A 26,381-nucleotide genomic window follows, 5' to 3' on the forward strand; every position below is an offset into this window, starting at 1 on the left:
CTGATATTTTCTACAAGCTGTGAGGAAGTGCATCTCTGTCTCCATCACTCCCTGACTGCAGTGAGAGCATATCCTGTCCTCTCTTGGTATCCGGGTCTGTCTGTGTCTACCTTTTCGATCGCCAGGTTATGTTCACTAAGTCTCTCTCTCTCTCCCTCTCTCTCTCCCCCAGTCTCTCTCTCTCTCTCCCAGCCCCCTCTCTCCTTCCCAGCCCCCCCTCTCTCCCTCCCAGCCCCCCCCCTCCCTGCAGAGTTCCCCTCTCTTTCCCCAGTCTCTCTCTCTCTCTCTCCCAGTCTCTCTCTCCCCCCCCCGTCTCTTTCTCTCTCAGTTCAGTTCAGTTCAAATGCTTTATTGGCATGAAAGTTTACAGAGAACCATATTGCCAAAGCTTACATAGCAAAAAGGTACAGTTTTCCAACATTCTGTAGGTGTCAATCGATTTGACATTTGTTGGGTACATACAATATTACTTTTAAACAATATTAATTTTAAACAGTCTTTCTACTTCATTTGGTACGTTCAATATTAATTTTAAACAGTCTTACTTTTAAACAGTCCTCAGGTTGTGACATGTTGTTACATATTTGGCCCCAAGGTATGGTCTGTCTCCTTCTCCTAGGACTAATCTCAATTTTGACAGATCATCCAATTCCTTGAAATCTGGGGTTGTTTGGCTTAGCTTGTTGAATAATATGTTTCTTGATGTGTTGAATTTTTCGCATTTTAGGAGGAAATGCATTTCTGTTTCAACCTCGCCAGCCAGACATTGATCGCATATTCTATTCTCTCTAGGCTGCCAGGATTTCTTGTATCTGCCTTTTTCAATTTCCAGTTGGTGGTCGCTTAGTCTGTACCTGGTGAGGGTCTGTCTCTGTTTTGTGTCTCTGATGGTCGTGAGGTAGTCTGCCAGTTTATATTCTCTTTTTAGGGGCCCGGTAACATTCTAATCTGCTTTGGCTTTCGGTTATTTTGTTCCAATGTTCCAGGTAGGTTTCTTTGCATTTTTTAATGATTTGGTTCACTCGGATTGGTGTTTGGACGGCTGTGTTGGTCTGGGGCTGGTCAGGGTCCGGCTGAGTACTTAGTTTCAGTAGCAGCTGACTCAGGGGACTCTTTTCTGGGTTTAGCTCTTGGGTCTGAAAGGCTTTGAAATGAAGGGTGTCTGGGGAGCTAGATTTGAGGTGATTTAGGAAGTTTAGTGCTAGTTTTTGGATGTTTATTATCACCTCTCTCTCTCTCTCTCTCTCTCCCCCAGTCTCTCTCTCTCTCTCTCTCTCCCCCAGTCTCTCTCTCTCTCTCCCCCAGTCTCTCTCTCTCTCTCCCCCAGTCTCTCTCTCTCTCTCTCCCCCAGTCTCTCTCTCTCTCTCTCTCCCCCAGTCTCTCTCTCTCTCTCCCCCAGTCTCTCTCTCTCTCTCCCCCAGTCTCTCTCTCTCTCTCCCCCCAGTCTCTCTCTCTCTCTCCCCCAGTCTCTCTCTCTCCCCCCAGTCTCTCTCTCTCTCTCTCTCCCAGACCCCCTCTCTCCTTTCCAGCCCCCCCCACTCCCTGCAGAGTTCCCCTCTCTCTCCCCAGTCTCTCTCTCTCTCTCTCTCTCTCTCTCTCTCCCCCCCCCCAGCTCTTGCTCTCTCTCTCTCTCTCTCTCTCTCTCTTTCCTCCCCACCCCCCCCCCCCCCCCCGTCTCTTTCTCTCTCTCTCTCTCTCTCTCTCTCTCCCTCTCCCCCCCTCTCTCTCTTCCTTTCGATCCTCTCCTCTCCCCCGGCCAGCACGGATCCAGTGACCTTCTCCCATGGAGCCGAGGATAGCGTGGCTCACGCTGCAGGCCGCAAATGTTGGGTTACTGCGCACACGCGGCCCGGGAAATCGCGCGCAGAAGGCAGCAGAAGTTTTGGTGCAGATAATCACACCGTGCTTAGTTCAGGTTGCCCAGTACCAGTTTTTGAGTGGAGTGTGTGGAAAGTTCCTAAAACAGGAGCCATACTTTTCTCCTCATCTTGTGAAGCAGGCATCTCACCGATTTAGGTTTTCAGTGAATTTTTCTCACGACCAATTCCTCTCCTCTCCTAGCCCCCTGTCCAGCTCTGACAGTAGAAAGAAAGTGCCATCCCTAGGCTCCAGAAATGAATCTTCTGCTATTACCAGTATCGTTAATCACACCTGTACAGAACACTTAACCAACTTCTTTCAGTCAAACCAGTTTGCTCGCTTTAACATCCCATGTGGGTTAACACCAGGCCAGACTTGAGTTTTTCCTCTTTTTCTGGCTGTTTCATTCAGCCTCAGCTGTGTCTCCAGGGCACCTCAACCACACATCCCAGATTCATCACCAGGATAACCTCAGTGTGGCTCAGACTTGTACTTGAGAGCTGCTACTTGTGGCTTCCTTTAAGGTCCGTGCTCTGTGTGCTGCGGGGCGTGAGCTAGTTTAGGAATCTGTCATCAGATAAAACAAAGATCTGTTGGAAACTAGTCGGGATTTTAATAGCATTTTGTTTGGGCCAGTGATGTCTGTTACAAATCAGACTGTTAAGTCACAAATACAGCTCCCCAATCCTGGGTGAAAATCCCAAAATAAAAGCAGGATTTGACTCATTCAGTCACCATAAACCAGTGGCCCTGCACTTGTCCTGCCTTGTGCAGTTATACAACAACACTTTGCATTTATATAGCGCCTTTAACAAAGTAAAACATACCAAGATGCTTCACAGGAGCTTAATCAGACAAAACAAACTGACACCGAGCCACATATTAGGACAGGTAACCAAAAGCTTGGTCAAAGAGGTAGGTGTTAAGGAGCATCTTAAATGAGGAGAGGTAAAAAAGGCAGAGAGGATTAGGGAGGGGAAGTCCAGAGCTTAGGGCCTAGGCAGCTGAAGGCACGGCCGCCAATGGTGGGGCGAAGGGAGTGGGGGATGCATAAGAAGCCAGAATGGGAGGAGTGCAGAGATCTCGGAGGGTTACAGAGATAGGGAGGGGCGAGGCCCTGGAGGGATTTGAAATGAGGATGAGAATTTAAAATCAAGGTGTTGCCGGACAGGGAGCCAGTGTAGGTCAGCGAGCACAGGGGTGATGGGTGAACGGGACTGGGTGTGAGTTAGGACACGGGGCAGTGAGCACAGGGAGTGATGGGTGAAAGGGACTGGGTGTGAGTTAGGACACGGGGCAGTGAGCACAGGGGGTGATGGGTGAACGGACTGGGTGTGAGTTAGGACACGGGGCAGTGAGCACAGGGGGTGATGGGGGAACGGGACTGGGTGTGAGTTAGGACACGTGGCAGTGAGCACAGGGGGGTGATGGGTGAACGGGACTGGGTGTGAGTTGGGGTTGACACGGGGCAGTGAGCACAGGGGTGATGGATGAACGGGACTGGGTGTGAGTTAGGACACGGGGCAGTGAGCACAGGGGGTGATGGGTGAACGGGACTGGGTGTGAGTTAGGACACGGGGCAGTGAGCACAGGGGGTGATGGGTGAACGGAACTGGGTGTGAGTTAGGACACGGGGCAGTGAGCACAGGGGGTGATGGGTGAACGGGACTCGGTGCGAGTTTAGGACACGGGGCAGTGAGCACAGGGGGTGATGGTGAACGGGACTGTGTGTGAGTTAGGACACGGGGCAGTGAGCACAGGGGGTGATGGTGTGAACGGGACTCGGTGCGAGTTAGGACACGGGGCAGTGAGCACAGGGGGTGATGGGTGAACGGGACTGTGTGTGAGTTAGGACACGGGGCACTGAGCACAGGGGGTGATGGGTGAACGGGACTGGGTGTGAGTTAGGACACGGGTCAGTGAGCACAGGGGGTGATGGATGAACGGGACTGGGTGTGAGTTAGGACACGGGGCAGTGAGCACAGGGGGTGATGGGTGAACGGGACTGGGTGTGAGTTAGGACACGGGGCAGTGAGCACAGGGGGTGATGGGTGAACGGGACTGGGTGTGAGTTAGGACACGGGGCAGTGAGCACAGGGAGTGATGGGTGAGAGTTAGGACACGGGGCAGTGAGCACAGGGGGTGATGGGTGAACGGGACTGGGTGTGAGTTAGGACACGGGGCAGTGAGCACAGGGGGTGATGGGTGAACGGGACAGGGTGTGAGTTTGGACACGGGGCAGTGAGCACGGGGTGATGGGTGAACGGGACTGGGTGTGAGTTAGGACACGGGGCAGTGAGCACAGGGGGTGATGGGTGAACGGGACTGGGTGTGAGTTAGGACACGGGGCAGTGAGCACAGGGGGTGATGGGTGAACGGGACTGGGTGTGAGTTAGGACACGGGGCAGTGAGCACAGGGGGTGATGGGTGAACGGGACGGGGTGTGAGTTAGGACACGGGGCAGTGAGCACGGGGTGATGGGTGAACGGGACTCGGTGCGAGTGAGGACACGGGGCAGTGAGCACAGGGGGTGATGGGTGAACGGGACTGTGTGTGAGTTAGGACACGGGGCAGTGAGCACAGGGGGTGATGGGTGAACGGGACTGGGTGTGAGTTAGGACACGGGGCAGTGAGCACAGGGGGTGATGGGTGAACGGGACTGGGTGCGAGTTAGGACACGGGGCAGTGAGCACAGGGGGTGATGGGTGAACGGGACTGGGTGCGATTTAGGACACGTGGCAGTGAGCACAGGGGGTGATGGGTGAACGGGACTGGGTGCGAGTTAGGACACGGGGCAGTGAGCACAGGGGGTGATGGGTGAACGGGACTGGGTGCGATTTAGGACACGGGGCAGTGAGCACAGGGGGTGATGGGTGAACGGGACTGGGTGCGAGTTAGGACACGGGGCAGTGAGCACAGGGGGTGATGGGTGAACGGGACTGGGTGCGAGTTAGGACACGGGGCAGTGAGCACAGGGGGTGATGGGTGAACGGGACTGGGTGCGAGTTAGGACACGGGGCAGTGAGCACAGGGGGTGATGGGTGAACGGGACTGGGTGCGAGTTAGGACACGGGCAGCCAAGTTTTCGATGAGCTGAAGTTTAAGGAGGTGGTATTTATTATTTACCCAGAGTGACCGGTGATGTGTGCTGTTCATTGCAAGCTCCTTTTTATTTTAAAGAAATGCTACTGGCTGCTTCTCCTGTCCTGTCCCAGCAATATATACGCTCTATGTCTGACTTTCATATTAGTTCGAATTATGATCAGTTCGAATTATGGTAGGCTTCAAAAGTCGACTGGCCATTTAAAACAGCTTCCTTTTGTCCTGATTTTCGCGCTTCTGTCTTTTCTCTTTATAATGCTCTCTTGCATGTGTTCCTCGTATTTCTACAGCTGTCCCCCCTCTGATAGGTCAGCTTCACCCCCAACCTTCCCTGATTGGTGTTCCTTATGCATGATATGCTCATGTTCCTGTGATGTGTGTGGGGAGCAGGACTTCCTTTTCATCCTGTGCTTCCCCTTCCTATCCATGTCGTCTTCTTCTTAGGCAGTCCCTCGGAACCGAGGATGACTTGCTTCCACATTATAAATGAGTTCTCAGGTGACTGATTAGTCCAATGCGGGACCTACAGTCTCTGTCACAGGTGGGGCAGACGGTGGTTGAAGGGGCGGGTGGGTGGGGTGCTTGGGTTGACGTGCGCTCCTTGCGCTGCCTGCGCTTGGCTTCCGCTTGCTCCCGACGAAGAGACTCGAGGTGTTCGGCGCCTTCCCGGATGCTTCTCCTCCACTTTGTGCGGTCTTGGGCCAGGGATTCCCAGGTGTCGGTGGGGATGTTACACTTTTTCAAGGAGGCTTTGAGGGTGTCCTTGAAGCGTTTCCTCTGCCCACCTGGGGCTCTCTTGCCATGCCGGAGCTCCGAGTAGAGCGCTTGTTTTGGGAGTCTCGTATCGGGCATGCGGACAATGTGACCTGTCCATCGGAGCTGATTGTGCGTGGTCAGAGCTTCGATGCTGGGGATGTTGGCCTGAGCAAGAACACTGAACTTGGTCTTCCAAACAAAGGACCACATGCTGACCTCCATTTTGAATCCATACAAACAAAGGACCACATGCTGACCTCCTCCATTTTGAATCCATACAAACAAAGGACCACATGCTGACCTCCTCCATTTTGAATCCATACAAACAAAGGACCACATGCTGACCACCTCCTTTTTGAATCCATGCAAACAAAGGAACACACACTGACCTCCTCCATTTTGAATCTATTTGTTATCATCTCACAATTCGTTCACAATTTCAATCTCCACACAGTAGCAGCGGTTTTATTACGTGTACAGCAGCTTACAATTCCAGTACAGCAACAACACTGGCATCTATCCAACAATGTGGAAAATTGACCAGGTATGTCCTTTCCACAAAATGCAGGACAAATCTAATCTGGTCAGTTACCCCCCTGTCCGTCTACTCTCAATCAGCAGCAACGTGATGGAAGGTGTCATTGACAGTGCTATCAAATAGCACTTCCTGACCAATAACCTGCTCACTGCCCAATTTTAGTTCTTCCAGCAAGGCCTGGACAACATTTGGGTTTGGGCTGATAAGTGGCAAGTAACATTCATGCCACACAAGTGCCAGGCAATGACTATCTCCAACATGAGAAAGTCTAGCCACCTCCACTTGACAGTCAATGGCATTGCTATCACCGAATCCCCCACCATCAACATCCTGGGAGTCGCCATTGACCAGAAACTTAACTGGACCAGCCACATAAATACTGTGGCAACAAGAGCAGGTCAGAGGCTGGGTATTCTGCGGCGAGTGTCTCACCTCCTGACTCCCCAAAGCCTTTCCACCATCTACAAGGCACAAGTAAGGAGTGTGATGGAATACTCTCCACTTGCCTGGATGAGTGCAGCTCCAACAACACTCGAGAGGCTCGACACCATCCAGGACAAAGCAGCCCACTTGATCAGCACCCCATCCACCACCTTAAACATCCACTCCCTCCACCACCGGCGTACCGTGGCTGCAGTGTGTACCATCTACAAGATGCACTGCAGCAACTCACCAAGGCTTCTTCGGCAGCACCTCCCAAACCCGTGACCTCTTCTACCTAGAAGGACAAGGGCAGCAGGCTCATGGGAACACCACCACCTCCAAGTTCCCCTCCAAGTCACACACCATCCTAATTTAGAAGTATATCACCGATCCTTCATCGTCGCTGGGTCAAAATCCTGGAACTCCGTACCTAACAGCACTGTGGGAGTACCTTCACCACACGGACTGCAGCGGTTCAAGAAGGCGGCTCACCACCACCTTCTCGAGGGCAATTAGGGATGGGCAATAAATGCCGGCCTTGTCAGCGACGCCCACATCCCGAGAATGAATAATTAAAAAAACCTTTCGAGGACTCATGTCCCATGCACGCCTCCTTCTTTCTAAGAAACAGTGTTTTTGCAGCACACGAGGATTTTATTTTCTCGGCTAAGATATTGCTTAAGACGTTTCATCTGCCCCCAACATTTTGACGACAGAAAAAAGGCCTTAACGAAAAATCTGCAAAGGCTCTTCTTGTGGCCCTGTACTCTTGGCTAAGAAAGCGGCAAAACAAAGTTTTATTCATCAACATAGGGCCATCCTGCTGACTTAGTTCATTTTATTTTAGTTAATTTACAATGCCAAAATACTAATTGCATTCAACAGAGGAGTTGCAACCATTTCTTCCCACAGGCCTGGAATCAAATAGTCATTACTACACAAAGTGAAAATGACCAAAAACTCAAAACACATCTTCCTCACACATGGACACATTCTCTATCACAGCTTCCACGGGAAACGGCAATTAAAACTGGCCAAAGAAAATATTCTATCAACTTACAGTGTATTATTACAATACCGGTGTTTGTGGGTCCAACATTGTATGAACGTTATCCACGGAACAGTGCCGCCGTACAAAACATAAGGCAGTGATGGCAGATTTTAATTCACCTTAGCCCCTCCACCATCTTCAATTTTCTCCCCTTACCTTCTGAAGGTAGCAACTCATACTTGGGTACAGTTCCATAGCCACCACCAGTCCAACTCAACATTGTTCACATTTCAGCCTGGAAAGTGTGCTGATTGCCTTGCTTGGGGGGGACGGTCTCTCGCTGGGGGGTGAGGTCTCTTGCGGGGGGGGGTGGTCTATCGCTGGTGGGGGCAATCTATCGCTAGGGGAGGCGTCTCTCACTGGGGGGGGGGCAATCTATCGCTAGGGGAGGCGTCTCTCGCTGGGGGAGGCGTCTCTCGCTGGGGGTGGAGCCGGTCTCTCGCTGGGGGAGGCGGATTCTCTCGCTGGGGGAGGCGGTCTCTCGCTGGGGGTGGGGGCGGTCTCTCGCTGGGGGTGGGGCCGGTCTCTCGCTGGGGGAGGGGCCGGTCTCTCGCTGGGGAGGCGATCTCTCGCTGGGGATGGGGGCGGACTCTCGCTGGGGGTGGGGCCGGTCTCTCGCTGGGGGAGGCGGTCTCTCGCTGGGGGCGGACTCTCGCTGGGGGTGGGGCCGGTCTCTCGCTGGGGAGGCGGTCTCTCGCTGGGGGTGGGGGCGGACTCTCGCTGGGGGTGGGGGCGGACTCTCGCTGGGGGTGGGGCCGGTCTCTCGCTGGGGAGGCGGTCTCTCGCTGGGGGAGGGGCCGGTCTCTCGCGGGAGGAGGCGGTCCCTCGCTGGGGGAGGCGGTCTCTCGCTGGGGGTGGAGCCGGTCTCTCGCTGGGGGTGGAGCTGGTCTCTCGCTGGGGGTGGAGCCGGTCTCTCGCTGGGGGTGGAGCCGGTCTCTCACTGGGGGTGGAGCCGGTCTCTCACTGGGGGTGGAGCCGGTCTCTCGCTGGGGGAGGAGCCGGTCTCTCGCTGGGGGAGGCGGTCTCTCGCTGGGGGAGGCGGTCTCTCGCTGGGGGTGGAGCTGGTCTCTCGGTGGGGGTGGAGCTGGTCTCTTTTTTCTGGAATTGGTTGGCCTCCAGTTTGCTTGTCCAAGATTGCCGTTAAATCAGTGGCTTCAGTTTTCCTGGCCGCTATCAGCAATGGGGATGTTTGCCCCTAGAACATCACCCCCCCCCACCCCTGCCAGAGCTCATCTGTTTCACTTATGGCAAAGTGGACAAAAATACACACAACAGGCTTTCAATAAAATTAAAAACAAACTGCAAATTTCAATCTAAAATCACATTAAGCGAACAATAATCACACCCCGCCACACCCACCCACCCCGTTTGGGAACCTCTGCTTTAGAACATATTTATAAAGCTATCATTGTATCAAAAAAGAATGAACTTACATTTGTATAGAGCCTTTCACATCCTCAGTACGTCTCAAAGAGCTTCACAGCCAATGAAGTACTTTTGAAGTGCAGTCACTGTTCTGTAGAAATTGCAGCAGCCACTTTGCACACAGCAAGATCCCACAAACAGTTAATGAAAAAAATGAGCAGTTCATTTGTTATTGGTAGTGTTGGTTAAGGGAGGAATGTTAGCTAGGTCACCTGGAGAACGATACTACGGTTTCTTCCATCAAACAGGCAGACTGGACCTCGGTTTATCGTTTCATGCAAAGACAGCAGCCCCTGAGTGCGGCGCTGCGCTGAATGTGTCAGGCTGGGTTAGGTCGTGCAGTGGGGCACAAATAAAGACAGCAGCCCCTGAGCGCTGCGCTGCGCTGAATGTGTCAGGCTGGGTTAGGTCGTGCAGTGGGGCACAAATAAAGACAGCAGCCCCTGAGCGCGGCGCTGCGCTGAATGTCAGGCTGGGTTAGGTCGTGCAGTGGGGCACAAATAAAGACAGCAGCCCCTGAGCGCTGCGCTGGGCTGAATGTGTCAGGCTGGGTTAGGTCGTGCAGTGGGGCACAAATAAAGACAGCAGCCCCTGAGCGCTGCGCTGGGCTGAATGTGTCAGGCTGGGTTAGGTCGTGCAGTGGGGCACAAATAAAGACAGCAGCCCCTGAGCGCTGCGCTGCGCTGAGTGTCAGGCTGGGTTAGGTCGTGCAGTGGGGCACAAATAAAGACAGCAGCCCCTGAGCGCGGCGCTGCGCTGAATGTGTCAGGCTGGGTTATGTCGTGCAGTGGGGCACAAATAAAGACAGCAGCCCCTGGGCGCTGCGCTGAATGTGTCAGGCTGGGTTAGGTGGTGCAGTGGGGCACAAATAAAGACAGCAGCCCCTGAGCGCGGCGCTGCGCTGAATGTCAGGCTGGGTTAGGTCGTGCAGTGGGGCACAAATAAAGACAGCAGTCCCTGAGCGCTGCGCTGCGCTGAATGTCAGGCTGGGTTAGGTCGTGCAGTGGGGCACAAATAAAGACAGCAGCCCCTGAGCGCTGCGCTGCGCTGAATGTCAGGCTGGGTTAGGTCATGCAGTGGGGCACAAATAAAGACAGCAGTCCCTGAGCGCTGCGCTGGGCTGAATGTGTCAGGCTGGGTTAGGTGGTGCAGTGGGGCACAAATAAAGACAGCAGCCCCTGAGCGCGGCGCTGCGCTGAATGTGTCAGGCTGGGTTAGGTCGTGCAGTGGGGCACAAATAAAGACAGCAGCCCCTGAGCGCGGCGCTGCGCTGAATGTGTCAGGCTGGGTTATGTCGTGCAGTGGGGCACAAATAAAGACAGCAGTCCCTGAGCGCTGCGCTGCGCTGAATGTCAGGCTGGGTTAGGTCATGCAGTGGGGCACAAATAAAGACAGCAGCCCCTGAGCGCGGCGCTGCGCTGAATGTGTCAGGCTGGGTTAGGTCGTGCAGTGGGGCACAAATAAAGACAGCAGCCCCTGAGCGCTGCGCTGCGCTGAATGTCAGGCTGGGTTAGGTCGTGCAGTGGGGCACAAATAAAGACAGCAGCCCCTGAGCGCGGCGCTGCGCTGAATGTGTCAGGCTGGGTTAGGTCATGCAGTGGGGCACAAATAAAGACAGCAGCCCCTGAGCGCGGCGCTGCGCTGAATGTGTCAGGCTGGGTTATGTCGATGGGAGCAGGAAGTTGCAAAGGGACGTTGATAGAGTAAGTGAGTGGGTAAAACTGGCAACTGGAGTTCAACGTGGGGAAGTGTGAGGTCATCCCCTTTGGACTGAAGAAAGAGATCAGAGTATTTTCTAAATAGTGAGAAGCTGGGAACTGTGGAGGAGCGGAGAGAGTTAGGGGTCCCTGGATAGAAAGCACTAAAAACTGGTGGACAGGAACAAAAAATAATTATAAAGGTGAATGGAATGTTGGCCTTTATCTCAGGGGCTGGAATACAAAGGGGCAGAAGTTATGCTTCAGTTATATAAAGCTCTGGTCAGGCCCCATCTGGACCCTGTGTTCAGTCCTGAGCACCGTTCCTCAGGAAGGATATATTGGCCTTGGAGGGGGAGCATCATGGATTCACCAGAATGATACCGGTGTGGCAACACGCCACCACTGGACATAATCCGCTCACGGCGGCACGGACAGTTTAAGCAGACGCCCCCAGCCGGGGGCCCTTTCCTCCAGCAACTTGTTTCCCGCAGGGACAGGCTGCCGGGAGCACTTCCTGTCTGGGGAGTATTTATTTAAGTGGATGCGCGGGCTTTTCCAGTTCCTTTTTGCCATGAGGTTGAATAAAGCAGTTGTGTTTTACTAGCTCTGGTCTCGACTCCCACGTTTGCCGCGGTATCTCAACACTGGTGACCCCGACGCTCAGGACGAATCCTAAGCTAGCATGGCGGATACAAACGCAGTCATGGTTAAACTACCGGACTTTTGGGAGAACCTGGCCGAAGCCTGGTTTGTTCAAGCTGAGTCCAGATTCCGGCTGAAACACATTACAGTCGACGCCACAAAGTACGACTACCTCATCTCCTCTCTCACCTACGCCACAGTCCCCAAGGTTTGGGCAACGCTGCAGGATCCACCAGTGGAAGGCAAGTACGAACATCTGAAGGCTGCGCTCCTTAAAAAATTTCAAATGTCCTCTTACCAGCCCAACTGCCAACTCCTTGACCTCCCCAGCCTTGGTGACGCTTCACCCTCGGATCTGCTTTCCCACATGCTGTCCCTCTCGGACGACAAAAACACCGGCGCCCTCTTTCGCACGCTTTTCATTCGGCAGCTCCCCGCCAGCATCCGCCCGCTCATTGTGGAGTCTGGCTCCACGGACCTGAATGACATAGCCGAAAAGGCCGACCAGCTGCTCTCTGCGCAGTCCGCTCGCGACGTCGCGCCCGACCTCACGGCAACGACCACGCGGTCTTCCCGGCCCACTAGGCCCGACCGCCCTACCACTCCGGGTCACTGCTACTACCACACCCGTTTTGGCACTAGGGCCCAACGCTGCACGCCACCGTGCACTTCCAAACCCCCCCCCCCGCACCGGCCCCCGCGATGGCCGCGGGGCAAAAGGGGCCTCTACTGTACGTCACCGACGACAGAACCAACTGCCGATTTCTGTGCGACACAGGGGCCCAGCACAGCATCACCCCCGCCTCCGCCCTCGAAATCCAACGCGGCACACGGGGTATCACGCTGGCCGCAGCCAATGGCTCTGACATCCGCACATATGGCACCCGCATGGTCACGCTCGACCTCGCAGGCCGCCGCTACCGCTGGGAGTTCCTCACAGCCAAGGTCCTCTGCCCACTCATCGGCGCCGACTTCCTACGCGCGCACGGCCTCCTTGTTGACATTCTGAGGCACCGCCTCGTCGACATCAACACTATGGCCCCCATCCCCGGCGCATTCACCCCGGCCCGTTCGGCCGGCCTGACGACCTACTGCCTCGCCAGAGCCACGGACGACTACTCGGCACTCCTAGCCGAGTTTCCCGCCCTCACTAACCCGACCTTTTCGGCCAAAGCCGCCAAACATGGTGTGGAGCACTATATTCCCATCACCGGCCCCCCAGTTTCTGCCCACGCCCGCAGACTCAACCCGGCCAAGCTGGAAATCGCGTGGGCCGAGTTCACCACCATGGAACAACTCGGCATCATCCGCCGCTCCAGCAGCCCTTGGGCCTCGCCCCTCCACATCGCCCCCAAGCCCGGCGGAGGCTGGCGCCCTTGCGGGGACTACCACCGCCTCAACGACGCCACCACCCCCGACCGATACCCGGTGCCACACATCCAGGACTTCTCGGCCCGATTGGCCGGACGAACCGTCTTTTCCAAGGTCGACCTGGTGCGCGGTTACCACCAAGTCCCCGTACACCCCGCGGACATCCCCAAAACGGCCGTCATCACCCCATTCGGCCTGTTCGAGTTCCTGAGGATGCCCTTCGGCCTCAAGAATGCAGCCCAGGCTTTCCAGCGCCTTATGGACTCAGTCCTCCGGGACCTGAACTTCCTATTCGTCTATCTAGACGACATTCTTGTGGCCAGCTCCTCCAAACAGGAACACCTTCGCATCCTGTTCGGGCGCCTAGCCCAACACGGGCTCATCCTGAGCCCGGCGAAGTGCCAATTCGGCCTAACTGAGATCGATTTTCTCGGTCACCACATCACCCCTGCTGGGGCCGTCCCCCTGCCCAACAAGGTGCAGGCCGTCCAGCAATTCCCCCGCCCCAAAACCATCAAGGGCCTCCAGGAGTTCCTCGGGATGGTGAACTTCTACAACAGGTTCATCCCCAGAGCTGCAGCCCTCATGAAACCCCTATACGACTCCCTCCAAGGTAAATCCGGCAAGATGAACGTAGCCTGGACCACTGACACGTCAGCCGCCTTCGACGCCACCAAAAACGCGCTCGCCGACGCCACCCTGCTCGCGCACCCGAGGGCCGATGCCCGGGTCGCGCTCACCACCGACGCCTCCGACCACGCGGTCGGAGCCGTGTTCGAGCAGTGGGTCAATGACGCGTGGCAGCCACTTGCCTTCTACAGCCGCCAACTGCGCCCCCTCCACTTTCGACCGCGAGCTTCTCGCGCTCCACCTGTCGGTCCGCCATTTCAGGTTCCTCCTGGAAGGCCGCCCCTTCACCGCGTACGTGGACCACAAGCCGCTCACATACGCGATGGCCAAGCACACCGAACCCTGGTCCGCTAGGCAGCAACGCCAGCTCGTGGCCGTGTCCGAGTTTACTACGGACATCCAGCACGTCTCCGGTAGAGACAACGTTGTCGCCGACTGCCTTTCCCGTCCCGCCATCTGCGCGAATCACCTCGCGGTCGACTACGCGCAACTAGCAGCGGCCCAGCTCACGGACCCAGACCTCCTCTCGGCGGCTGCCAGCCTGCCAGGGCTACGCCTAGCCAAGGTCGCGCACGGGCCCGAAGCCACGGCAGTCACTTGCGACGTCTCACTCAGCCAACCCAGGCCGGTCGTCCCTGCAACCTGGCGCCGCCGCATCTTCGACGCGCTACACGCGCTCTCCCATCCGGGTGCCCGCGCATCCGTCAAACGCCTCTCCCAGCGTTTCGTCTGGCGCGGCCTCAGCAAAGATGTTCGGACTTGGGCCACCTCCTGCCTCGCCTGCCAACGGGCTAAGGTACAGCTACACACAAAAGCACCCCTGGGAGACTTCGAGGTACCCAGCCGCCGCTTCGACCACGTACACGTCGACATCGTCGGTCCTCTGCCGCCATCGCAAGGCCAAACTTATCTCCTCGCGATGGTCGACCGCTACACACGCTGGCCTGAGGCAGTGCCGCTGCCCTCCACCACTACAGCCGACATCGCCAGGGCGTTCGTTAACACCTGGGTCGCAAGGTTCGGCGTACCAGCCGACATAACCTCTGACAGAGGCGCCCAGTTCACCTCCGAACTCTGGACGGCCACAGCACGCAACCTCGGGGTGACGCTCCACCGAACCACGGCGTACCACCCGCAGGCCAATGGGCTGTGTGAACGCTTCCACAGGTCACTCAAGGCCTCACTCCGCGCCGGCCTGCAGGACAGTACCTGGACTGACCGCCTACCGTGGGTGCTACTAGGCCTACGCACCGCAGTCAAGGAAGACCTCCAGTCCTCGGCAGCGGAGTTAGTCTACGGACAACCGCTGCGCGTCCCAGGCGAATTCCTTCCGGAGGCTACCACGCCTTGGTTGGCCGAACAGCAGCGGCTCAACTCTTTCTCTTCCGCTCAGCAGTTCACCCCACTTCCGGTCAACCGACACGACGAACTCGCACCTCACGTCCCGCCAAATTTACAGCAGGCGCGCTTCGTCTTCGTGCGACACGACGCGCACCGCGGGCCCCTGCGACCCCCGTACGACGGACCGTACGAGGTACTACAAACCGGGGACAAGGTCTTCAAGCTGCGACTCGGCGACAGGGTCAACACAGTCTCCATCGACCGGCTCAAACCAGCACACACAGAACCAGGGGAACAGGTCCCCGTGGCCCGGCCTCCAACTAGAGGCCGTCCCGCCAGCAAGCCAGCACAGCCGGCGGCGAACCGCCCGACCCCACCAACTAGACCGGCGACCACTCAGAGCCGCTGCGGCAGAACCATCAGACCACCGTCACGACTTGTCCACTCCTCCTAAGCGGATTCTGGGGGGAGCTCTGTGGCGACACACCACCACTGGACATAATCCACTCACGGCGGCACGGACAGTTTAAGCAGACGCCCCCAGCCGGGGGCCCTTTCCTCCAGCAACTTGTTTCCCACAGGGACAGGCTGCCGGGAGCACTTCCTGTCTGGGGAGTATTTATTTAAGTGGATGCGCGGGCTTTTCTAGTTCCTTTTTGCCATGAGGTTGAATAAAGCAGTTGTGTTTTACTAGCTCTGGTCTCGACTCCCACGTTTGCCGCGGTATCTCAACACCGGGATTAAAAGGGTTAAATAACTCAACAGTTTTTTTGGGGGGTGAGTTCCAGATTTCCACTACCCTTTGTGTGAAGAAGTGCTTCCCGACATTGCCCCTGAACGGCCTGGCTGTAATTTTAAGGTTATGCTACCTTGTTCCTAATTCCCCCACCAGAGGAAATAGTTTCTATCCACCCGATCAACTCCTTTAATCACCTTAAACACCTCAATTAGATCACCCCTCAATCTTCAGTATTCAAGGGAATACATTCCTGGTCTTTGCAGCTTGACCTCATAATTTAACCCTCGAAGCCCCTGGTGTCATGTTCCTACACCGACGCATCTGTGAAGGAGACCTCAGCATGTACAGGAATCGCGCAGCCGCCTCTGACTACACGGTGGCACACTGCGCCTCAGCAACGTCGCCATGCTGTCCTAGTCCATTGTTTTGACCCTAAAGTAGTGGATTGTGCCCATTCTAAATGGTCCAGAACTTTAACTAAAAGTTACAGAAAACAAAACATTGCAGGTCCGATCTGTGAGGATGTGCAGTGCTTCCTGGATTGAGAAGCAGTGTGATGTTTCCGCTCTGTATGATATATGATCTATATTTGATAAAACCTCACAGGTAAAACTTGTGAAAAGAGCTTGTGAGTCTGCAGTGAGAGTCCCTGTTACCATCCCTATTTTATTTAATCTATTTTGGTCCCATTTTCTCTTCTCTTCTCCCCCCTCCTCCTCTCTCTAATGACCAGTTCATCTGGTTCTGATGATGGTTGGCCAGGACATCCGGAGAGCTGACTGATGCACTTCCAATAGTGCCATGGGATCTTTTACAGCAGACGGGGCTTTGGTTTAACGTCTTATCCGAATGACTTAGTGACTTTCCATTATCCTTTTATTAACCTTAGTGATCTGTTTGCTTCTTTCCTTCCTAACCTCAAGTTATATTTGCTCTCTGCTCCAAGCAGACTCACATGCAATATTATCCGCACAAAATCAGCCAGCTCCCACCCTGACCTAGCTGCCCACCATTCCCCAGAACCTACCGCACCATCTTTGTAACAGAGGGAACTGATGGACACTACAGTGACCCTTGGTTGTGAGTGCTGGTAACAGTGGAGGGGGTGGGCGTCAGAGCCTGTCCAGGTCCCGCTCTCAACTGATGGCCAAATGCACATTTTTGAGAGTTGGTCACTGAGGAACAGGAACAGGGACCCTGATTTTTCTTCTCCCTATTTCAAGAGCGCTGACGCCAATTGTGGCACTCCCACTGCATACAACGAAATTAGCTAGCTCAGCGCAGACCAAGGATCCGATCCGATCCTGGATCTTCCAGCTCTTTGTGGGTGTTGCACACGAGGCTTACAGACTGAACCATCAGTGGGAGTGGGAAAACCATGTGTAACAGCTGATGGACTATCTCCTCATAGAATCATAGAAAGTTACAGCACGGAAGGAGGCCATTTCGGCCCATCGTGTCCGCGCCGGCCAACAAAGAGCTATCCAGCCTAATCCCACTTCCCAGCTCTCGGTCCGTAGCCCTGCAGGTTGGAGCATCCCAAGTGCACATCCAAGTACTTTTTAAATGTGGTTAGGGTTCCTGCCTCTACCACCCTTTCAGGCAGTGAGTTCCAGACCCCCACAACCCTCTGGGTGAAGACATTTCCTCTCAAATCCCCTCTAAACCTTCCCCCAATTACTTTAAATCGGTGCCCCCTGGTTTTTGACCCCTCTGCTAATGGAAATAGGTCCTTTCTATCCACTTTATCTATGCCCCTCATAATTTTATACACCTCAATAAGGTCTCCCCTCAGCCTCCCCTGTTCCAAGGAAAACAGACCCAGCCTATCCAGTCTTTCCTCATAGCTAAGATTCTCTACTCCCAGCAACATCCTTGTAAATCTCCTCTGCACCCTCTCTAGTGCAATCACATCTTTCCTGTAATGTGGTGACCAGAACTGCACGCAGTACTCTAGCTGAGGCCTAACTAGTGTTTTATACAGTTGAAGCATAACCCCCCATGCTCTTGTATTCTATGCCACGGCTAATAAAGGCAAGCATTCCGTATGCCTTCTTAACCACCTTATCTACCTGGCCTGCTACCTTCAGGGGTCTGTGGACATGCACTCCAAGGTCCCTCTGATCTTCTGCACTACTCAGTGTCCTATCATTTAATGTGTATTCCCTTTCCTTGTTAGCCCTCCCCAAATGCATTACCTCACACTTCTCCGGATTGAATTCCATTTGCCACTGTCCTGCCCACCTGACCAATTTATTGATATCTTCCTGCAGTCTACAGCTTCCTCCTTCAGTATCAACCACACAGCCGATTTTAGTATCATCTGCAAACTTCTTAATCATACCCCCTATATTCAAGTCTTGATCATTGATATATACCACAAAAAGCAAGGGACCTAGTACTGAGCCCTGCAGAACCCCACTGGAAACAGCCTTCCAGTCACAAAAACACCATCAACCATTACCCTCTGCTTCCTGTCTCCGAGCCAGTTTTGAATCCAACTTGACACTTTGCCCTGGATCCCATGGGCTTTTAACTTCGTGACCAGTCTGCCAAGTGGAACCTTATCAAAAGCCTTGCTAAAGTCCATATACACTACATCAAACGCACTACCCTCATCTACCCTCCTTGTTACCTCCTCAAAAAATTCAATCAAGTTTGTCAGACACGACCTTCCCTTAACAAATCCGTGCTGACTATCCTTGATTAATCCGTGTCTTTCTAAATGAAGATTAATCCTGTCCTTCAGAATGCTTTCCAATAATTTTCCCACCACCGAGGTTAGGCTGACCGGCCTGTAATTACTCGGTCTATCCTTTTCTCCCTTTTTAAACAAGGGTACCACATTAGCAGTCCTCCAGTCCTCCGGCACCACACCTGAAGCCAGAGAGGATTGAAAAATGATGGTCAGGGCCTCTGCTATTTCCTCTTTCGCTTCGCTTAACAACCTGGGATACATTTCATCTGAGCCTGGGGATTTATCCACTTTTAAAGCTGCTAAACCCCTTAATACTTCCTCTCTCACTATGTTTATTTCATCTAATATTTCACCCTCCCCCCCCCCGATAGCAATGTCTGCTTCGCCCCTCCCCTTTGTGAAAACAGACACAGATTACCCTCATGATCTCTAATAGGCCCTACCCTTTGTTTAGTTGTCCTCTTACTCTTAATATACTCTTTATAAAACATCTTTGGGTTTTCCTTGATTTTACTTGCCAAGAATTTTTCATGCTCTCTCTTTGCTTTCCTAATATTTTTAATTGCACCGCTGCACTTTCTGTACTCCTCTAAAGATTCTGGAGTATTTAGCCCTCGGTATCTGTCATACGCCTCCCTTTTTTCTTTATCCTACCCTGTATGTCTCTAGATATCCAGGGGGCTCTAGATTTGTTAGTCCCACCTTTTTTCTTTAAGGGCTTTCTTTAACACTTTCTGCAGCTTTAGACAGTTCTTTCTATCACTTAGTATAAACATTAGCAGGGTTGCTGTCAGAGCACTCTGTGCACTTCTCCATTGTGTTAAATATGACAGCTTTTTTTCAACTCACTATTGGAAGAAAGCTTCCTCTTTTTGAGACAAACGGAAGGTTATTGAAAGCTCCCTGCGGACTCTCGGTTAGTGGTACTGCCCAGTGTGACGCTGAGAGGTCGAAACCAGGGAAGTCCCAAGTTCAATACCTGGTCTCAGACAATGTGGAGGTAGTGGGGCAACAACGAGTTGCCTGAATGCCCTTGGTCTAAAATCAACTTGGGTTTTTACTGTTCATACGAACATACAAATTCAATGGCAGGAGACGACCAGCTTGTCCATCAAGCCTGCCCCACACCGTGATGGTCAGAGCATCATAACTTCTTCCCTCACCCCACCCCACCCCACCCCACCATCTCACACACCCCACCCCACCCCACCCCACCATCTCACCCCACCCTACCCCACCCCACCCCCGCCATCTCACCCCACCCCCGCCACCCCCGCCATCTCACACCCACCCCACGCCACCCCCGCCATCTCACACCCACCCCACCATCTCACCCCACCCTACCCCACCCCACCCCCGCCATCTCACCCCACCCCACCCCACCCCACCCCACCATCTCACCCCACCCCACCCCACCCCCGCCATCTCACCCCACCCCCGCCACCCCCGCCATCTCACACCCACCCCACCCCACCCCTGCCATCTCACACCCACCCCACCCCACCCCACCCCCGCCACCCCACCCCCGCCATCTCACACACGCCACCCCACCCCACCCCCGCCATCTCACACCCACCCCACGCCACCCCGCCATCTCACACCCACCCCACCCCACCATCTCACCCCACCCTACCCCACCCCACCCCCGCCATCTCACCCCACCCACCCCACCCCCGCCATCTCACACCCACCCCACGCCACCCCTGCCATCTCACACCCACCCCACCCCACCCCCGCCACCCCACCCCACCCCCGCCATCTCACACACCCCACCCCACCCCACCCCCGCCATCTCACACCCACCCCATGCCACCCCGCCATCTCAAACCCACCCCACCCCACCCCTGCCATCTCATACCCACCCCACCCCACCCCACCCCCGCCATCTCACACCCACCCCACCCCCGCCATCTCACACCCACCCCACGCCACCCCTGCCATCTCACACCCACGCCACCCCACCCCGCCATCTCACACACCCCACCCCACGCCACCCCCGCCATCTCACACCCACCCCACGCCACCCCGCCATCTCAAACCCACCCCACCCCACCCCTGCCATCTCATACCCACCCCACCCCACGCCACCCCCGCCATCTCACACCCACCCCACGCCACCCCGCCATCTCAAACCCACCCCACCCCACCCCTGCCATCTCATACCCACCGCACCCCACCCCACCCCCGCCATCTCACACCCACCCCACCCCACCCCCGCCATCTCACACCCACCCCACCCCCCCACCCCTGCCATCTCACACCCACCCCACCCCTGCCATCTCGCACCCACCCCTGCCACCTCACACCCTCATCCCTGGTACCATTCTAGTAAATCTCCTCTCCAAGTCCTTGACATCCTTCCTAAAGTGTGGTGCCCAGAATTGGACACAATACTCCAGCTGAGGCCTAACAAGTGTTTTATAAAGGCTTAACATAACTCCCTTGCTTTTGTACTCTATGCCTCTGTTTATAGTCAGTGTTCATCCCCCCACCCCCAGCCCCAGCCGCTAGAGAGAGGACATCAATAAGGACAGGATCAGCCTCAATTGTGATACCCTCCAAAGATCAGAATGTCTGCCTAGCTCCCCAGCAGTGCACCTGATGAATGGCTGTTTGAGCAATGTAACAAGTGGCTGCAGGGGAATCATACCCCAGCGGGTGGTGCCCTTAACGATGTGACGAGAAGGAGAGAGAATTGGGGGAATAAATTAGAAAGAACCTTTGGGGGTTGCATTAGAGCCTTGCACGGCTGCGATTATTGTACTAACTTGTAGCATTTCTTTGCAGGGAAACCCAACAGCAACATCCAGTGGGAAGACGGCAATGTGGATGTGGCATCAGTCCAGAACCCCGTTAGAATTGCCTACGTCCTTGTTGTTCATGGCAGAGCCATCAGGCAGCTGAAACGACTGATCAAAGCCATCTATCATCAGCACCACTTCTACTACATCCACGTAGACAAGGTAGGTGCTCCCACAGACCTGAGTGCAGTGGTTACTGCTTGTTGTGTGGCTGAGAGCTTCACCCGCTAATTACACACATATTGGAGCAAAACACTAATGGAACTGATGTGGTTTCAAAACGAGGGCACAGGTATGGAGTAAGAAGTGAAATTGTGGGAAGAGGGGGGGAAATGTTTCAATCAAAAGGGCATCAAACCGCAGGAAAAGTATATTGGCCTTGGAGTGAGTACAGCGCCGATTCACCAGAATGATACCGGGGCTAAATTATGAGGACTGGTTGCATAGACTAGGCTTGTATTCCCTTGAGTTTAGACGGTTGATCTGATGGAGGTGTTTAAAACGATAAAGGAATGAAAGACTCCAGAACATGGGCATACAATCTTAAAATTAGAGCTAGGTCGTTCAGGAAGGAAGCACTTTTCACACAAAGGGTAGTGGAATTCTGAGGATGCTGGGGTCAGTTGAAATTTTCAGGACTGATATTGGTAGATTTTTGTTGGGTAAGGGTATCAAGGGGTATGGAGCAAAGGTGGGTAGATGGAGTTAAGATACAGACCAACCGTGATCTAATAGAATGGCGGAGCAGTCTCGAGGGGCTGAATGGCCTGCTCCCATTCCTATGTTCCTAAACAGTAATCGATTTGTGGAATAATGCCCAAGGAAGGATATTGAAGCAGGGAAGGGATTGAGGAATGCAGCTTAATTGTGAACATCAGATGTCCAATATTTTGCATCCCTTTTGATGGCGAGCCAGTTTATTTTTGCCAGTTCTCTCCCCTCCTCTAATGATGATGCTGACTCTCGCTGAGGCTCATTTCCACGTGCCGGCAGCCCCGTGGAACCTCACCCAAGTGGCTCTTGCTCGTGAGAGTTTTGGCAGGCTCTTTATCTCTGGAGTGCATCCTAATCTGATTCTTTTCTAATCTGATATGTATATCCAGGCACTTTCCAGCAGGGTTTACTGTATCATGATCAGGACCAGGAACCGTCACTGATTCCCCAGCCCAGGAGAGCTGAGGTCCAAGGTCGTGATCAAACTACTGCCAAATTGGGACCTCCTTGTCTGAATGGCTTGTCTGCATTTGAGAATAGATAGATGGTTGAAGGAAAGGGAGTAAAGATATGGGAACAGGGCGGGGATATGGGATTACGATACTGTTCGTGTGGAGGATAAACTAAGTTGCGAACTGGTTGGGCTGTTCGACCGGTTTCCATGTTGTAAAATCTCTATAATTTCACACTGCTAGACCCTGTGGGAAACTTGCATTTGCCATTTGAGAAATAATCCTTTGCACATGCACATTGTTGGCGAGTAATGTTTGAAATGGTAGAGGAAAATAATGGCCCAGAAATTTGGGTCGGGGGCTTCCCGCGGGTGTAAGCCCCCGACCTGCACTTACCTTGCGCGCCGGCCGTTGAGCTGTGGGCCCGCGTGGGATTCCGATCCGGGGCCTGGTCCAGCTGACGGCGCGCAGTGTTTGCGCATCCCAGGGGTGCAGTTAGTTCGATGCATCCCCTGGAATCACGTGGGCCATGGGGAGCCAATCGGAGCAGGGAATGCTCCATTCATAAGTTTGACAGGAAGAGCTGTCGAAACTTATAAATACTACGAGCCCCAAAACATCACTATATCTTCAAATACATTTTTAAAAAATCACATTTTTTAAATAAACTATAAATTACATGAAATAACTATTTTAAACAATAATTTAAATTTTTGAAAAAAATACTTTTATTTTCTAACGGGGCTAAAAATAAACTTACCTTGCTTTAAAGTATTTAAAAATAATAAACCTGTGGAAAAAGTGTTTTAATTTTAATTAATTCACCACTTACCTTGTAAAAAGCAGGCCTTGCGCCTGCTTTTTAAATGTATAACTTCTGGCGACTTACCCTCCCGGGAAAACTTGCAAAAAAAACGTAAGTTCGATGCACACGCGCAGCCTCTCCTGCGCACGCGTTCGATCTCTTAACCCCTGCTTTCAGGGGAACGGAAGTGCCGGTTTCCCGCGCACGCGCAGTGCATGCAGGAAACCGGCACTTCCATTGGGCCTACAGGTGAGTACCCCGTGCGTACTCACGCGTGGAGACCCGAATTTCTGGGCCAATATATTAAAAATCTTATATGCATGCACCTCCACTACAAAACATTACTTCCTGTTGTTACATTTTTATCACACCTTTGAGTTAATCTTTTTCCATTATAAATCCCGATGCCCATGTTTAGAATGGGAACTGCCTAAGTAAACTTGTCACGCTGTAATTACACCCGCCCGCCAGTGGAGGTGCTATAATCTTAGCTTTGCATTTTCCCATCTCAACCTGTGCTGCACAGAGACTCTTACACTCCAACCAACTCTACTTCTTTGCTTCCCAAATTGCTTAGTTTTGCTATTTAGCTATAAATAATATCAAATCAAATAATATATAAAAATAAGGATAGAATGTATGATTTTAAAATGCAGATTGAATAACGTCTGCACGCCATTATCCCCTCTCCCTCTAACCCCACTCCACCGAAGACTACACTTGGACTCAGCTTCCCAATGTGAAAAGCCCCAGGAGAAAGAAATGTGTAGGGAGAAATAAAAATCGTGTATCTTTTCAGAAGGCATTCGATAAGGTGCCACACAAGAGGTTGTTACACAAGATTAGGGCTCATGGGATTGGGGGTAATATATTAGCATAGATAGAGGATTGGTTAACTGACAGAAAACAGAGTGGGAATAAACAGGTCATTTTCGGGCTGGCAGGCAGTAACTAGTGGCGTATCGCAAGGATCAGTGCTTGGGCCTCAGCTATTTACAATCTATATCAATGACTTAGAAACATAGAAGATAGGAGTCGGCCATTCGGCCCCTCGAGCCTGTTCCGCCATTTAATGGGATCATGGCTGATCATCCAAATTCAGTACCCTGTCCCTGCTTTCTCCCCATATCCCTTGATCCCTTTAGCCTTAAGAAATATATTTAATGAATTGGCCTCAACTGCCTTGTGTGGTAGAAAATTTCACAGGTTCACCACTCTCTGGGTGAAGAAATTCCTCCTCATCTCAGTCCTAAATGGCTTACCCCTTATCCTTAGACTGTGACCCCTGGTTCTGGACTCCCCTGCCATCGGGAACATCCTTCCTGCATCTAGTCTGTCTAGTCCTGCTAGAATTTTATAAGTTTCAATGAGATCCCCTCTCATTTTTCTAAACTCCAGCGAATATAAGCCTAATTGACCCAATCTCTCTTCATACGTCATTCCTGCCATCCCAGGTATCAGTCTGGTGAATCTTCGCTGCACTCCCTCCATGGCAAGAACACCTGTCCTCAGATAAGGCGACCAGAACTGCACACAATACTCAAGGTGTGGTCTCACCAAGGCCCTGTACAACTGCAGCAAGACATCTTTGCTCCTGTACTCGAATCCTCTCGCTATGAAGGCCAACATACCATTTGCCTTCTTAACCGCCTGCTGCACCTGCATGCTTACCTTCAGCGACTGGTGCACAAGGACCTTTTCCCAATCTATTGCCGTTCAGATAATAATCTGTCTTCCTGTTTTTGCCCCCGAAGTGGATAACCTCGCATTTATCCCCATTATACTGCATTTGCCATGCATCTGCCCAATCACCCAACCTGTCCAAATCATGCTGGAGTTTCTCTGCATCCTCCCCACAGCACACACACCCACCCAGCTTTGTGTCGTCTGCAAACTTGGAGATATTACATCTAGTTCCATGAACACATGGGAGTATGATATTGTTGCTATCACGGAGACATGGTTGAGGGAGGGGCAAGACTGGTAGCTCAATATTCCGGGGTATAGAATCTTCAGGCGAGACGGGGGGGGGTAAAAGAGGAGGGGGTGTCGCAATATTAATTAAGGAGTCAATTACTGCTGTAAGGAGGGATGCTATATTAACAGGTTCCTCTAATGAGGCCATATGGGTAGAACTTAAAAACAAAAAGGGAGCAAGCACTTTGCTGGGAGTGTACTATAGGCCCCCAAACAGTCAGGGGGAGATAGAGGAACAGATATGTAGGCAAATCTCAGAGAAATGTGCAAATAATAGGGTAATAATAGTGGGGGATTTCAACTTCCCCAATATTAACTGGGATAGTCAAGAGTGTGAAAGGCTTAGAGGGTGCAGAATTCTTAAAGTGCATCCAGGAGAGCTTTTTGAGCCAGCATGTAGAAAGTCCTACAAGAGAGGGGGCGGTACTGGACCTAATTCTAGGGAATGTGGCCGGGCAAGTGGTAGAAGTGTCAGTCGAAGAGCATTTTGGTGACAGTGACCATAATTCGGTGAGATTTAAGGTAGTCATGGAAAAGGACAGAGATGGACCGGAAATAAAGGTTCTAAATTGGGGGAAGGCCGATTTTAATATGATAAGGCAGGATCTGGCCAAAGTGGACTGGGATCAGCTACTTGTAGGAAAATCCACATCTGAGCAATGGGAGTCTTTCAGGAAGGAAATTGAGAGAGTACAATGGCAACATGTTCCCGTAAAGGTCAAGGGTGGGACCAACAAGCCCAGGGAACCTTGGATGTCAAGGGATATACGAGAATGGATTAGGAAAAAAAGGGGGGCTTTTGGCAGATACAAAGGACTAAAGACAGAGGAAGCCCTGGAGGAGTATAAAAAGTGCAGGGGATACTTAAAACAGAAATTAGGAGAGTGAGGAGGGGCCATGAAATAACACTGGCGAGCAAAATAAAGGAAAATCCTAAGGGGTTTTGTAAGTATATTAAGGGCAAGAGGATAACTAGGGAAAGAGTAGGGCCCATTAGGGACCAAAGTGGCAATCTGTGTGTGGAGCCAGAAGATGTAGGTGGGGTTTTAAATGAATTTTTTGCATCTGTGTTCACTATGGAGAATCACAGGACGATGTAGACATAGAAATCGGGCAAGGGGACTGTGATATACTTGAACATATTAGCATCGAGAGGGAGGAGGTACTAGCGGTTTTAGCAGGCTTAAAAGTGGATAAATCCCCAGGCCCGGACGAGATGTATCCCAGGCTGCTGTGTGAGGCAAAGGAGGAGATTGCAGGGGCTCTGACACAAATTTTCAGAGCCTCTCTGGCCACAGGGGATGTGCCAGAGGACTGGAGAACAGCTAACGTAGTACCATTATTCAAGAAGGGTAG

General features: G+C 52.9%; 1 protein-coding gene across 2 annotated transcripts in view; it reads left to right on the top strand.

The window, feature by feature from the left end:
- The window catches only part of xylt2 (xylosyltransferase II), a 551,366-nt gene that overhangs the window by 208,380 nt on the left and 316,605 nt on the right, over positions 1–26,381 (top strand). For both annotated transcript variants that reach the window (XM_085963201.1, XM_085963202.1), the window contains exon 3: positions 21,064–21,239. In XM_085963201.1, the coding sequence (XP_085819327.1) occupies positions 21,064–21,239 (176 nt within the window). The remainder of the gene's footprint in view (positions 1–21,063; positions 21,240–26,381) is intronic.

Source organism: Somniosus microcephalus, chromosome 21, assembly GCF_052327205.1.
Source record: "Somniosus microcephalus isolate GS21.2 chromosome 21, FLI_Smic_1.0, whole genome shotgun sequence".
Taxonomy (NCBI): Eukaryota; Metazoa; Chordata; class Chondrichthyes; order Squaliformes; family Somniosidae; genus Somniosus; species Somniosus microcephalus.